Raw genomic sequence first — 15949 nt, forward strand, 5'->3', positions numbered from 1 at the left:
GGATGTCCCACTGCTGGCTTAGGCCCAACATCCCCTGAGGGCTCCTGGACTTTGAGAGGGCTTAGGCCGGGCTGAGGGACCCCCTCTCCGGTGCAGAATTTAGTGTACGGGGCCTCTAGTGTTACAATAAATCCAATAGGGGTTTCAGAAACACCCACTGTAAAAGAGGCTTTAAAGGTTTTTCATGGTTCCTGTGAAATGGTCAGTAGTTGGTTTTAAAATGATATAAAGTATTACTACCCACTGGTGTCTCACGGAGCACAGGGAGCGGTCTCGATGATAAGCTTTTTGAGTTGGAATTTTGTCAACAGAATTTTGTTATATGTTAACATATTGTTATTTCGCAGGACAGACTAGTCAAGATGTCCACGATTTCGAAGCACTTTGGACTGAGCTATAGAGAAGAATCGTACATCTTTAAAGAACTTGAGAAGGTTCGCAGGAAGACCAAAAAGGATTTTCTCCGATTCAAGCAGAAGTTGGCCTCCAAGACCATAGTGGATGGAGTCCCCGTCTGTGGCCTCAGGGCACCTGGCCCGGACAGGTCTGGGGAGAAGGGGGGCGTTTCCTGCGCTGGACCCCGGGAGTCGTCAGGGTTCCCTTGGGCGAAGGGCCCCGCGACCCCCGAGGCAGCCCTCCTGCAGCAGGCGCTCCGCGGCGCAGGGCCCTGGGGCCCCAGAGAGGGGGCCGCGCCCTGGAGGCCCCGGCGGTTTCGCCCCCGGGACTTCTACCTGCGGAGCTCCGCGTTCCTCCGCCACCGGCCCCCGAAGGAGCCGCCGGTCATCGCCACCGGAGCCGGCACGTCCAGACCCGTGGTCCTGAGGCCACCCCCTGCGTCCAGGAGGAAGCCCGGGGAGCGCCCAGGCCGCTGGAGCCCTCAGCCCGCAGAGGCCCAGCCCGAGCTCGACTCGGCCCCGGCCCCGGCCCCGGCCCCGGCCCCCGCCCCCGCCCCCGCCCCGGCCCCGGCCCCGGCTCCGGCCCCGGCTCCGGCTCCGGCTCCGGCTCCAGAGCAGAGCCTGAAGCTGGAGGCAGCTCCGCCCGCAGAGGCCTTGGCCTCCAGAAAGATAAAGAGGCGCTCGACTTCCAGCGAGGAGGGCGAGGCGGAGGCGTTCAGCCAGCGGAGGAGAGTGAGGATTCGCTCCCAGGTCCTGCGCGAGAGCGCGCCCGCCACGCCGCGGGAAGGGCCCAGGTCATTTTCCAAAACAAGCGCGGATATTCTCCAGGCAAGCGACAGGCTGGGGGCCGCCGGTGCAACCCCGCTGCCCGTGCGAGTGATCCCGACGTCCATAGAGGAGATCATCGCCTCGCTGCAGTCCGAGGCCCAGCTGGCCTCTGACCAGACTATCAAAGAGCTCATACAGAGTGTCCTCGGCCAGAACTACGACATTAACATGGAAGTAGGTGCAAAAGAAGGAGAGTGGTAGTTCTCCTGGGTAAATGCAACCTTAGGATACATACGTAAAATATTACAGTGCATACGGTGTGTTACAAGCTAGGCGGCAAGCTACATAAAGCATGGCAGTGTTAGTCAAGGTTTTGCATTTTGCATTTGAATTTTTAAGTTTTCCACCCAAGGAGAGTACCCTGTTTTCAAAGGGAAAAAACTGAGAGGTTGTTTCAAAAACTGGTTCAAACAACAGTTATAGGCCTGAGTAACACATCACTTGTCACGTTTCCTTTCAAAGTCTCTGCGATTATTTAGTATTGAAATAACAGAGCAGATGTTTCATATGGAAAACTCAAGTCTTTTCCCATTACAGCTTAGTATTATTAGCAGTGAATTTATATCCTAAGAAGATCAATATATTACTATTAAGAAATTGAATTTATAAGAGTTCTGCAACATTTTCAGTGAAAACCATTCTTTTAAAATGTTTCTTTAATTGAATTTATTGGGATGGCATTGGTTCACAAAACCATACAGGTTTCAAGTGTACAACTCAATAAAAACACCATTTGTACACTGTATCATGTGCCCATCACCCAAAGCAAAGTCTCTTTTCATCTCCATTTATCTCCCCTTTGCTCACCTCCACCTACCCCCACTCCCCTAGCACCACACTGCTCGCTCGCGCTCTCTCTCTCTCTCTCTCTCTCTCTCTCTCTCTCTCTCTCGGAACTGAACCTGTAATCTCTTGGTTTTCTAAGTTGATGCTCAACCACTGAGTCACATGGACCCTGCAGTACCACTGCTTTTTTATCTACTAACTACTGATGGGCTCTTGGGCTGTTTCCAGATCTTGGCTATTTTAAATAACACTGCAGTGAACTTAGGGGTGCATATATTCTTTTGAATTACCGTTTTGGGTTTCTTCAGATATATTCCCCAAAGTGGAATCACTGGATAAAAAGACAATTCAATTTTTAATTTTTTGAGGAAATGCCATTCTGTTCTCCACAGTGGCTGCATTCCCATCAACAGTGCACAAGTTCCCTTTTCTCCACATCCTCACCAGCACATGTTGTTTGTTTATTTATTTATTTATTTATTTATTTTTTTTCAAATTTTTATTAAGGTATTATATGTGTACATATCTTACCATTGCCCCCCACCCCCTCCCCACTCCCATACATGCCCTCACCCCCCAATGTTTTGCATCCGTTGGTTACTCTTATATACATGCATATAAGTCCTTCAGTTGATCTCTTATTTCCCCCACCTCTCCCTAACCTTACCACTGTAATTTGACAGTCTGTTTGATGCTTTACTGCCTCTGTAACTATCTTTTTGTTCATCAGTTTATAATGTTTTTCATTATCCCCAAATGAGTGGGATCATGTGGTATTTTTCTTTCATTGACTGGCTTATTTCACTTAGCATAATGTTCTCTAATTCCATCCAAGTGCCTACAAATGGTAGTAATTCCTTCTTTTTTACGGCAGCATAGTATTCCATTGTGTAGATGTACCATAGTTTTCTGATCCAGTCATCTGCTGATGGGCACCTAGGCTGTTTCCAAATCTTAGCTATTGTAAATTGTGCTGCTATGAACATAGGGGTGCATATATCCTTTCTGATTGGTGTTTCTGGTTTCTTAGGATATATTCCTAGGAGTGGGATTACTGGGTCAAATGGGAGTTCCATTTTCAGTTTTTTGAGGAAACTCCATACTGTTCTCCACAGTGGCTGCACCAGTCTGCATTCCCACCAGCAGTGCACGAGGGTTCCTCTTTCTCCGCATCCTCGCCAACACTTGTCGTTTGTTGATTTGTGTTTGTTTATTTATTGATGACTAGTGGCCTGGTGCACAAATTCATGCACATTGAAAGGGAATTAATTAGAAGAAATATTTTAATATCGCTATTCGCCCTTTCTCTGTAACAGAAGTGTCAGAGATGAAAGAAAATTAGTAAAATGTATATGAAAATAATATATAAATTTATTAATAAATAAACAATAACAACATGATATAACAACAAAGACATGATATAAAAACAACAAAATCATGATATAAAAACAACAAAAACATGATATAAAAACATTGATACAAATAATGACTGATAAATTGATTAAACTTATTCTAATATCTCCCTGTATGCCAAATTAAGAGTAAAAACACTTTCAGAGTGCTTGACTGATTTCCTTTGTGATGAAGTATTTACAACTTTAACTTTAACGTCACATGCTCTTTGAACTCTAGAGAAGGCAACATATATCTGACCATGTCTAAAAACGGGTTCAGGTAGGAATATTCCTACTCTGTCTAGAGCTTGTCCTTGTGATTTATTAATTGTCGTCGCAAATGCTGGCATCATGGGAAACTGTCTTCAAATTAATTTAAATGGAAGACCAGTGTCAGACGGGGACAAATCAATACTTGGAATCAGAACAACCTCTCCTTCTGCAGAACCTGTTAATACCTGCTGTCAGGGTCCAGGGTGCGGGTGAATGGGATTCTGGGCTACCAGTGGCCAATTCTGCAAGGAATGGGGCTCCCACCTCCCTGCTGTCAGGGTCAGAGGTGCGGGTGAACGGGAATATGGGCTATCAGGGTGCATACAGCAAGCTGACCAATAGCCGATTCTGCGAGGAATGGGGCTCCCACCTCCCTGCTGTAAGGTCCGGGAGTGGGTATCTGGCTCCCTCCTCCTTCCTGTCAGGGTCCGGGGTGCGGGTGAATAGGATTCAGGGCTGCCAGGCTGCTGACAACAAGGTCTGGGTAAGTGCTCCTCATATCTACTGGCTGGTCGTCTGGTCCTTGGTTGTTCTGGTCGTTATGCCGTAATGGTCGCTCGGCTTTTATTATATAGGATAGCCATTCTGACAGGTGTGAGGTGATAACTCACTGTGGTTTTAATTTGCACATCTCTGATAATTAGTGATATTGAGTATTTTTTCATATGTCTCTTGACCATCTGTATGTCCTCTTGGAGAAGTGTCTGTCTAGGCCCTTTGCCCATTTATTTGTTATTTTAAAATTCCTTATTGTTTAAAGCAGTGGTTCTCAATCTTTTTAATGCCGCAGCCCTTTAATACAGTTCCTCATGTTGTGGTGACCCCCAACCATAAAATTATTTTCGTTGCTACTTCATAACTGTAATTTTGCTACTGTTATGAATCGTAATGTAAATATCTGTGTTTTCCGATGGTCTTAGGCTCTACAGCAGCGGTTCTCAACCTGTGGGTCACGATCCACAGGTTGAGAACTGCTAGCAGGGTCGCCTAAGACCATTGGAAAACACAGATATTTACATTACGATTCATAACAGTAGCAAAATTACAGTTATGAAGTAGCAACGAAAATAATTTTATGGTTGGGGGTCACCACAACATGAGGAACTGTATTAAAGGGTTGCGGCATTAGGAAGGTTGAGAACCACTGGTTTAAAGTATTACATAAGTCTCCTTTTTCCCCCATTGACCTCTCCCCTTCCGCTCCTACCCCCCAGCACATGCCCTCACCCGCCAACTGTCTGGGTCCATTGATTATGTTCATATGCATGCATACAAGTCCTTTGGTTGATGTCTTACCGGACTCCCCACCCCCCACCGCCCTCCTGCCTTTCCTCTGAGGTTGGATGGTCTGTTCCATGCTTCTATGACTCTGGTCCTATTTTTGTTCATCAGTTTACGTTGTTCATTATATTGCACAAATGAGTGAGATCATGTGATATTTATCTTTCTCTGACTGGCTTATTTCACTTAGCATAATGCTCTCCAGGTCCATCCATGATGTTGCAAATGGTAAGAGTTCCTTCCTTTTTACAGCAGTGTAGTATTCCACTGTATAGATGTACCACAGTTTTCTAATCCACTCATCTGCTGATGGGCACTTAGGCTGTTTCCAAATCTTAGCTATTGTAAATTGTGCTGCTATGAACATAGGGTTGTATATATCCTTTCTGATTGGTGTTTTTTATTTCTTGGGATATATTCATAGAAGTGGGATTACTGGATCAAATGGGAGTTCCATTTTTAATTTTTTGAGGAAACTCCATACTGTTTCCTACAGTGGCTGCACCAGTCTGCATTCCCACCAAGAGTGCACGAGGGTTCCTTTTTCTCCACATCCTCACCAGCATTTGTTGTTTGTTGATTTGTTGATGGTCATTCTGACAGGTCCTTTGCCCATTTCTTAATTGGGTTGTTTGTCTTCTTGGTGTTGAGTTGTATAAGTTCTTCTAAATTAATCCATTATCAGATGAATCATTGGCAAATATGTTCTCCCATTCAGTGGGTTACCTTTTTGTTTTGTTGATGTTGGTTTGTATTTTCTGTGCAAAAGCTTTTTAGTTTGATGCAGTCCCATTTGTTTATTTTTCCTTTGTTTTTCTTGCCTGAGCAGATATGTTGACATAAATATTGCTATGAGACATGTCTGAGATTTTACTGTCTATGGTTTTTTTCTAAGATCTTTATGGTTTTGTGACTTACATTAAGTCTTTAAGCACTTTGAGTTTATTCTTGTGTATGGTATAAGTTTCATTTTCTTGCATGTATCCAGTTTTCCCAGCAACATTTATTGAAGAGACTGTCTTTACCCCATTGTATGTTCTTGTCTACTTTGTCAAATATGAATTGACCATAAAGGTGTGGGTTTACTTCTGTGATCTCTATTCTGTTCCTTTGATCTATATGCCTGTTCTTATGCCAATACCATACTGTTTTGATTACTATGGCTTTGAAGTATAATTTGATATCAGGTGGTATGATACCTTCAATTTTGTTCCTTCTCAAGATTGCTGAGGCTAGTTGGGGTCTCTTATGCTTCCTTATAAATTTTTGGAATATTTGCTCTCATTCTGTAAAATATGCCATTGGTATCATGATAAGAATTGAGTTGAATCTGTAGATTGCTTTAGGTAGTATGGGCATTTTAGTGATGCTAATTTTTCCTATCTATGAATACTGTATATGCTTCCACATATCTGTAGCTTCCTCGATTACTTTCTTCAGTATCCTAGATATCCTAGAATTTTCTGAGTATAGTTCTTTTACCACCGTGGTTAAATTTATTCCTAGGTACCTTATTTGTTGTTGTTGTTGCAGTAATAAGTGGGATTGTTTTCTAAATTTGTCTTTCTGATAGTTCATTATCTACGTATATAAAGACCCAGGGTCGTAACATCGAAAATGACCGAAAGCTCGACCGAACGCCAGGCAGCGCGTGCAGCAGGTGAGTGGGCTGAACTGCTGACCTCTCAGAGAGAGAGAGAGGTGGGGCTGATCAGCAGCGGCCTTGCCAGCAGCCAAGCCTCTCTCTGTCTCCTAGAGGTCAGTAGTTCAGCCCACTCACCAGCAGCCTGGGGTGGTTGCTGATCAGCCCCGGAGATAGGCCCGGAGATGCTGACTGGCATAGAAACCAACCAATCAGAACCAAATCTGGGTGAATTGCAAGGAGCCAATGGCTGCCTAGGAGGCAGAGCTTTTGATGCTGACTGGCATAGAAACTGTCCAATCAGAACCTACTCTGGGAGAAACCAAGATGGCGGCATAGGTAAGCACCTAAACTGCTGCCTCGCACAACAATTTCAAAACTACAACTAAAAGACAGAACGGACACCATCCAGAACCACAGGAAAGCTGGCTGAGTGAAAATTCTACAACTAGAAGGAAAGAGAAAAGCTCACAGAGAATTGGAGGTACGGCAAAGGGTCTTTGTGCGCACAGAGAGGAAGGGCGGCTGAGAGCCTGGCTGACTTTCTCTGGCGGAAGGGGGAAGGAAGCCCCCGACCGCACTGAACCCCAGTTCTGACTGCACTGAACCCCAGTTCCAGGCGAGCCCCTGGGGACCCACGCTCTTACGGGGGGAGTCTGGACTCTCGGGCGGACACTCGGGAGCCGGGGAAGGCGGAGGACTGAAAGTGTGCACGCGCCAGTGCGCACAAAGGCTGCAGAGGTTGCCACAGGCTTTCCCTAGTGGAAGGGAGTCAGAGGCTCCTGAATGCACTGAGCCCCAGTTCTGACTGCAGTGAACCCCAGTTCCAGGCGAGCCCCTGGGGACCCACGCTCTTACGGGGGGAGTCTGGACTCTCGGGTGGAGACTCGGGAGCCGGGGAAGGCGGAGGACTAAAAGCGCGCGCGCGCGCGCCAGTGCGCACAAAGGCTGCGGAGGTTGCCACAGGCTTTCCCTAGTGGAAGGGAGTCGGAGGTTCCTGACTTCACTGAACCCCGGTTCCAGGCGAGCGAGCCCCTGGGGACCCACGCTCTTGTGGGGGGAGTCTGGACTCTCAGGCAGAGACTCAGGAGCCAGGGAAGGTGGAGGTCTGAAGGCGCGCACTTGCGCACAAGGGTAAGGCTGACAGGAAGCCAAGACTGAGACTCCACCCCATCCAAGCTGAGCACAGAGGCTATTGCAATTTGGCAAGTCTAATCCTATAAGGCTGTCTCCAGCACCGAACTTCTCCCAGCATAGACACAGCTGATCCTTACAGCCAACTGGCCTGGAGGTCAATTCTTCCCAGTGATACCAACAACAATCAAGACTTAATTACAACAAGGCTGTACACACAGTCCACAAAGGGGTGCACCAAGAGTATCCACCTCAGGTTAACTGGGGAGGCAGACCCACTGGGCCATATTGGAAACCTAGCACACAAATCTACCTTACCAACTCAGGGAAGAGTGAAAATGCGGCGTCAAAGAATCAGATCACAAACGAAAGAAATGGAGGAAAACAAACGACTGGATATAGAATTCAAAACCATGGTTATAAGGCTTTTCAAGAATGTCCTAGAAAAGGCCGATAAATATAACGAGACCCTCGAAGATATGAAAAAGGACCAACTAGAAATTAAACATACACTGACTGAAATAAAAAATATTATACAGAGACCCAAAAACAGACAAGAGGAACACAAAAATCAAGTCAAAGAATTGAAACACAAAGAAGCAAAAAACACTCAACCGAAAAAGCAAAAAGCAAAAAAAAAAAAAAAATCCAAAAAGTTGAAGATAGTGTAAGAAGCCTCTGGGACAACTTCAAGTGTACCAACATCAGAATTATGGGGGTGCCAGAAGAAGAGAGAGAGCAAGATACTGAAAACCTATTTGAAGAAATAATGACTGAAAACTTCCCCCACCTGGTGAAAGAAATAGGCTTACAAGTCCAGGAAGCGCACAGAACCCCAAACAAAAGGAATCCAAAGAGGACCACACCAAGACACATCATAATTAAAATGCCAAGAGCAAAAGACAAAGAGAGAATATTAAAAGCAGCAAGAGAAAAACAGTTAATTACCTACAAGGGAGCACCCATACGACTGTCAGCTGATTTCTCAACAGAAACTATGCAGGCCAGACGGGAGTGGCAAGAAATTTTCAATGTGATGAATAGCAAGAACCTACAACCAAGATTACTCTACCCAGCAAAGCTATCATTCAGAATTGAAGGGAAGATAAAGAGCTTCACAGATAAGAAAAAGCTAAAGGAGTTCATCACCACCAAACCAGTATTATATGAAATGCTGAAAGGTATTCTTAAAGAAGAGGAAGAAGAAAAAAGTAAAGATAAAAATTATGAACAACAAATACATATCTATCAACAAGTGAACGTAAAAATCAAGTGAATTAAAAACCTGAGGAACAGAATAATCTGGTGAATATAATAGAATCAGGGGCATAGAAAGGGAGTGGACTGATAATTCTCAGGGGGAAAGGGGTATGGGGGGGTTCATGAAGTGACTGGACAAAAATCATACACCTATGGATGAGGACAGTGGTGGGGAGGTAAGGGCAGAAGGTGGGGTGGGAACTGGGTGGAGGGGAGCTATGGGGGGAGAAAGGAGAAATAATTGTAACAATCTGAATAAAGATTTATTTAAAAAAAAAAAAAAGAACCTAATCTGGGTGAACTGCGAAGGCAGAACCTAAGGTGGGGGCTGAGGAGGGGTTTTAAGGGCAACAGCTGTTTGGTGTAAGGTGTAAGAAAATGATTCAATTTTTTAATGACCAGTTTGGCAGTATAGTGCATATGACTGGCTATCAGTCCAAATATAGAGATTATGTATTTTTGACTGCCAAGAGCATCTCCTCCTGTTGAAAAAGGCTCCCTCCCCCCGCCCCCCGGCATTTAAGCAATCCTATCCTATATAATCTACCTATACTAATAAAAGGGTAATATGCTAATTAGACCGGGTTGGCCAGCCATCTTCCGGACATCCGACTTCCTTCCAGACAAAGCCATGGTGGTGGAGGTCGAGGCAGAGGCAGTTAGCAGCAATCAGGTCAGCAGGGAAGGGCAGTTGGGAGCGAAATCAGGCCTGCAGGGGAGTGCAGTTGGGGGTGAGATCAGGTCGGCAGGTGAGGGCAGTTAGGGGTGATCAGGCAGGCAGAGGAAGTTAGGGGCGATCAGGCTGGCAGGGGAGCAAGGTAGGGGCAATCAGGCAGGCAGGCAGGTGAGTGGTTATGAGCCAGTCATCCCAGATTTCGAGATGGATCCCAGATTGGAGAGGGTGCAAGTCTGCTGAGGAACCCCCCTCCGTGTACGAATTTCATACACTGGGCCTCTAGTTAATGTATAAAAATGCCACCATTAATTAATTTCTGAATATTAATTTTTATTAAAATATATTTTATTGATTTTTTACAGAGAGGAAGGGAGAGGGATAGAGTTAGAAACATCAGTGAGAGAGAAACATCAATCAGCTGCCTCCTGCACATCCCCCACTGGGGATATGCCCACAACCAACGTACATGCCCTTGACCAGAATTGAATCTGGGACCTTTCAGTCCACAGGCCAATGCTCTACCCACTGAGCCAAACCAGTTAGGGCTGAGTATTAATTTTTTATCCTGCTACTTTACTGAATTCATTTGTTAGATATAGTAGTTTTTGGTGCTGTCTTTAGAGTTTTGAATATGCAATATCATGTTAACTAATGATAGTTTTACTTCCTCCTTTCCAATTAGGATGTCTTTTATTTTTTCTTCTTGTCTGATTGCTATGGCTAAGACTTCCAATAATATGTTGAATAAGCGTGGGAAAGCAGATATCCCTGTCTTGTTTCTGATTTTGAGGGAAACCATTGTAGTTTCTGCCCATTGAGTATGATGTTGGCTGTGGGTTCATTATATGACCTTTATTATGTTGAGGTGTGATCCTTCTATTCCCACTTTGCTGAGGCTTTTTATCATAAATGGGTGCTGAATTTTATCAAATGCTTTTTCTGAATCTATTGATCTGATTATGCGGCTTTTATCCTTCATTTTGTTTCTGTGATGTATCATGTTTATTAATTTACGAATATTGTACTAACCTTGCATATCCATAAAAAATCCCACTTGATAATGGTGTATAATCTTTTTAATGTATTGCTGGATCTGGTTTGCTAACATTTTGCTGAGGATTTTAATATGTATGTTCATCAGGAATATTGGTCTATAATTTTCTTTCATTGTGGTGTCTTTATCTGGTTTTGGAATTATGATAATATTGGCTTCATAAAAAGAGCTTGGAAGACTTCTCTCCTCTTGAATGTCTTTTTAATGTATTTTTTGTTAATCCTCACCTGAGGATATTTTTCCATTGATTTTGAGAGAGAGTGGAAGGGAAGGGGAGAGACAGAGAGAAACATCAATGTGAGGGGGACACCTTGATTGGTTGCTTCCCGCACACACCCTGATCAGGGCCGGGGTGTGAGCCTGCAACTGAGGTATGTGCCCTTGACTGGAATCGAACCCAGGACCCTTCAGTCTGTGGGCTGACACTCTGTCCACTGAGCCAAACCAGCTAGGGCCCTCCTCTTGAATTTTATGGAATAGTTTGAGAAGGATAGGTGTTAGTTCTTTGAATGTTTGGTAAAATTCACCTGTGAAGCCATCCAGTCCAGGACTTTTCTTTTCGGGGAATTTTTAAAATTTTATTACCGCTCTGCCAAAACCGGTTTGGCTCAGTGGATAGAGCGTCGGCCTGCGGACTGAGGGGTCCCAGGTTTGATTCCGGTCAAGGGCATGTAACTTGGTTGCGGGCACATCCCCAGTAGGAGGTGTGCAAGAGGCAGCTGATCGATGTTTCTCTCTCATCAATGTTTCTGACTATCTATCCCTCTTCCTTCTTCTCTGTAAAAAATCAATAAAAATATATTAAAAAAAATTTTATTACCACTCTGATTTCAGTAGTTGTAACTGGTCTATTCAGATTTTCTGATTCTTCTTGATTCAGTTTTGAAAGATTGTATTTTTCTAGGAATTTATCCAATTCCTCCAAGTTTCCAATTTCTTGGCCTATAGTTGTCCATAATATTTTCTTACAATCCTTTATATTTCTGTGGTATCAGTTGAAAATTGCTATTGCCTTGTTGATTTTTTAAAAAAATATATTTTATTGATTTTTTACAGAGAGGAAGGGAGAGGGATAGAGAGTTAGAAACATCGATGAGAGAGAAACATCGATCAGCTGCCTTCTGCACACCCCCTACTGGGTATGTGCCCGCAACCAAGGTACATGCCCTTGACCGGAATCAAACCTGGGACCTTTCAGTCCGCAGGCCGACACTCTATCCACTGAGCCAAACCAGTTAGGGCCCTTGTTGATTTTTTTGTTGGAAGATCTATCCATCGATGTCAGTGAAGTGTTAAAATTCCTTACTATGACTGTATTGCTGTCGATCTTGCTCTTAATGTCCACTAATATTTTATTTACCTATTTAGGTGCTACTATATTGGATGCATATATATTTACAAGGGTTATATCATCCTGTTGGATCAATCCTATTAGTATTATGTAGTGAACTTCTCTGTCTCCTTTATGGCCTTTGTTGTGAAGTCTGTTTTATCTGATATAAGTATTGCTGCTCCAGCTTTTATTCATTTCCATTTGTATGGAATATTTTTTCCATGGAACATTTTTTTCCATACTTTCAGTCTGTGTTTTTTTTTTAATTTTTTATTCTGAAGTAGGTTTCTGATAGATAGCATATATATGGGTCATGTTTTTTCAATCCATTCAGTTCCCCTATATCTTTTAATTGGAGCATTTAATCCATTTGTATTTAATGTTATTATTGATATGTACTTATTTATTGCCATTTTATTTTTTATACCTATATTTCTTTCTCTGTTTCTTCTTCTTAAAGCACATCATTTAACATTTCTTGCAATACTGGTTTGGTGGTAATGCACTCCTTTAGCTTTTTTGTTTCCCTGGGAAGCTCCTTATTTCACCTTTAATTTTAAATGATAGCCTTTACTGGATTGAGCCTGCAGAAAGGGGCCAAGCACTTCATCCACGTCTCAGACAATAGCATCCAAGGGATACACACTCTGAATGTCCCAACTCCTAGCAGCACTCCCTTCACCCCTGCAGAGTTGAGCTCACCAGAGTGGGGCCAACTGGACTTGGGAGGGCAGATCCAAACAGTCTCCCATTGCGGGTAGGCAAGCCTGGGAGAAGAGGCAGCACTTCTTCCCCTTCCTGGGCAAAAGCCTCCGATGTGCACTGAAGGTCCCAGTTCCAAGTGGCTCTTAGATTCCCCTACTGGACTTAGCTCAACAGAGTCAGGACCCTGGCTGCCAGGAAGGCAGGTTAAATCAATCTCCTGTTATTGGAATAACATGGACTGAGCTTGCAGGGGGGGATAGGAGTGCGCCCCCCGCCCCCCCCTCCCCCCGCCCAGCCAAACTGTGATGTAGCCACACAACCCAGCTCCTGCCTGTCTGATTCCTGGACAAAAGCCTTCTCGGGAGATGTGCTTGAAAATCCCAGCCCTGTGCAAATCCCAGCCCTGTGTGGCACTCTGATTCCTCTGTGGAACAGAGCTCAGCAGAGCAGGGCAGCAGGGAGTGCAAGGGCGAGCCAGTGATTCAACGGGGAGGAAGCACTGGCTGTGCACTCGAGGTGGGGAAGAATGGTCCCCTTTCCAAAGTTGCACAGTTCCATCACTGTCGGAGTCTCTGCCAAGGGCTTCTCCAGAAAAAGAGCTCTTCAAAGGTCCATGCTGGGTGCAGCCATCAGACGCCACTGCAGGACGGAGCACAGCGGAGTGGTGTTGCCAGTAGTTGGAGGACAGCGCAGTGCACTCCCCAGGCTGGTGCTATAACAATAGGAGTGCGTGACCCTGGGAAGGTGGTGTCTGTCTCTCTAGTAGACTCTTCTCTCCAGGTGGACTGAATCCCTACTGATTTTCACCATTGATGCTATTCGAGTTCCTCTTCCCATCTCTGTTGCTCTGGATTGGGGATCCCTGCATAAAGTTGAGACCCCATGCTCCTGGACATATCCCTCCAGCTTCTCACCCATCAGGTGTGGGGGCCAGCACTTTCTGTGTCTCTGCCCTTCTTACCAGTCTCTAAGTGGCTTCTTCTGTAAATTTTTGGTTATAATATTTCAGTTCAGCTAGCCTTCAGTTGGTTATTCAGGTTGGTTGCTCTATAATTTAGCTGTAAATCAGGTTTGGTGCTGGAAGCAGGTGAGTGTAGCTTCCACCTATTCTGCAGCCACCTTGCAATCCTCTCTTAAATGTTTTTTTAAAATTTACTCTTCCCAATTGTAGAGATTATAAATGGTTCTTATGTGCCAAGCACTATGGGACACAGTGTGTGCACATTTTTGTCCCAACAATAACTCCCTTAGGTGGATACTAGTAAGAGCCTTGTTTTACACAGGAGACTTCCTAGCAACTAATGCATGGTGGAGCTGGGATTCCATCCTAGGCTATCACACTCCAGAGACTGGACTGGAACCATGCCAGGGCTGTCCATTTGTTGATTGTGATGTGTCCCTGGCAGAGAGCAAAGCTAGAGAGGGTCATAGTTTAAGATATTTTGCCCCTTATATAGATTTTGCTCTGGCAAGGACATTCAAAACAAAAATAATGACAAGAGAGTCTGAGTCCCACACAGAATGTGGGGGGTGTGGTGGTGGAAAGGAAGAGAACAAAAGAGGCAGTCATTTTTTAGAATGGCAATGAGAGTGACAATAAGAGGAAAGATATATTCCTATTCTTGGCTGCAGCTCCAAACCTCCTGTTAGTACACAGAATATTGCTGCCGCATTGTCTTTAAAATAAATTCAGGTCCAGAATACACTCTTGGCTGTGATTTAAAGAATGTGATCATAAAGCCCATTACGGAAACAAAAACATGTAAGGACAAGACTCCCCAGTGTTTTCTTTGACCTAATGTTTGTCAGCAGAGTAGGACAAACGTTTTCAATTAAGTTCCATACCTCCCTACCAGTTACTGAACAAGATCAGTGTGACTGATTGGGCCATTTCAAAATGGATATTTCTAAGAAGGTTTTCTGTGGCTCTAATATGAAAAGGAATTGGGGAAGTGAATTGAAAGACTTAAGGGAGAGAACAAAGGCCTCGGTGCCAGCCCCTGTGAGAAGGAACTCTATGACATAGTCAAGGTACTTGACATGAAGAGGGGCCTCAGAGGTCCTGTGTAGTTGGGGAAGGTTACACTTTCAGAGCAAGGACCCTTGAGAGAGAGTATATTCTGAAAGGTTCAAATAAAATAGAATACAAGAAGGGAGAGTATCAAATGAACACCAGATAGTGAATTCTGTTCTTTCTGTTATTCCATTTCTCATATGTATCCATTATTGATACTTCAGTTACCTGAATTATTTTATGTAGGAGAATGGCCTCTAGCAGCAGAGTCAGAAGCCAAGGCAAAGCCATTTATTATAAGACTTGGCCAGTCTGAAATGGCTCAGTCCCATCTCTGCCTTCCATTATATTAATTTTCAGTGCAGCTTCAATTTCGTTCTTGCTATTTCAATCTCCCTTTCCCTGGCCCCAACAATTCCAGACAATGAAACTTTGCATAATCTGTATATATAAAAGCCTAAGTGACTGTTCGATCATTCAACTGTTCGACCATTCGACCGTTTGACCATTCAACCGGTAGCTATGATGTACACTGACCACCAGGGGGCAGATGCTCAACACACAGGCATGAAAACATGGAAAAGACTGATGAATCCCAGAGGGAAGGGGGGCAGGGGGAGGGCAGGAAGAGATTAACCAAAGATCTCATATGCATACAAGAGTGCACGGGTTCATGCACTGGTGGGGTCCTTCGGCCTGGCCTGCAGGGATTGGGCCAAAACTGGCTCTCCAACATCCCCCGAGGAGTTCTGAATTGTGAGAGAGTGCAGGCCATGCCAAGGAACTCCACTGGTGCATGAATTCATGCACCCGGCCTCTAGTTTTGAATAAAGATTTTTTTTAGTGTGATAAAGGAACAATGTGGAATTTGTTGAAATGGCTGTGGCTGGGTGGGTGAGAGATAGTAATAAAAATATAAGTATAAAAGTGGTCTAAATTATGATTTAAAAATTCTTAATATTAGAATAAGGATATTTGTTTTAATCATTTAGAGTTTTTTTATTTTTATTGATTTCAGAGAGGAAGAGAGAGGGAGAGAGAGATAGAAACATCAATGATGAGAGAGAATCATTGATTGGCTGCCTCCTGCACAGCCCCCACTGGGGGATTGAGCCCACAACCAGGCATGTGCCCTGATCAGGAATCGAACCCTGACCTCCTAGTTCAGTGGTCG

General features: G+C 44.3%; 1 protein-coding gene across 1 annotated transcript in view; it reads left to right on the plus strand.

The window, feature by feature from the left end:
- Positions 1–362: 362 nt before the first annotated feature.
- Positions 363–15949, plus strand: part of TTC6 (tetratricopeptide repeat domain 6) — a gene marked incomplete at its 5' end in the record, with an annotated part of 255488 nt that continues 239901 nt past the window's right edge. Inside the window, 2 exons of the mRNA XM_080653529.1 lie at positions 363–929; positions 1014–1397. Coding sequence (XP_080509655.1) covers positions 363–929; positions 1014–1397 — 951 coding nt within the window. The remainder of the gene's footprint in view (positions 930–1013; positions 1398–15949) is intronic.

This window comes from Plecotus auritus (genome assembly GCF_963455305.1).
Source record: "Plecotus auritus genome assembly, chromosome: 1".
NCBI classification, from domain to species: Eukaryota; Metazoa; Chordata; class Mammalia; order Chiroptera; family Vespertilionidae; genus Plecotus; species Plecotus auritus.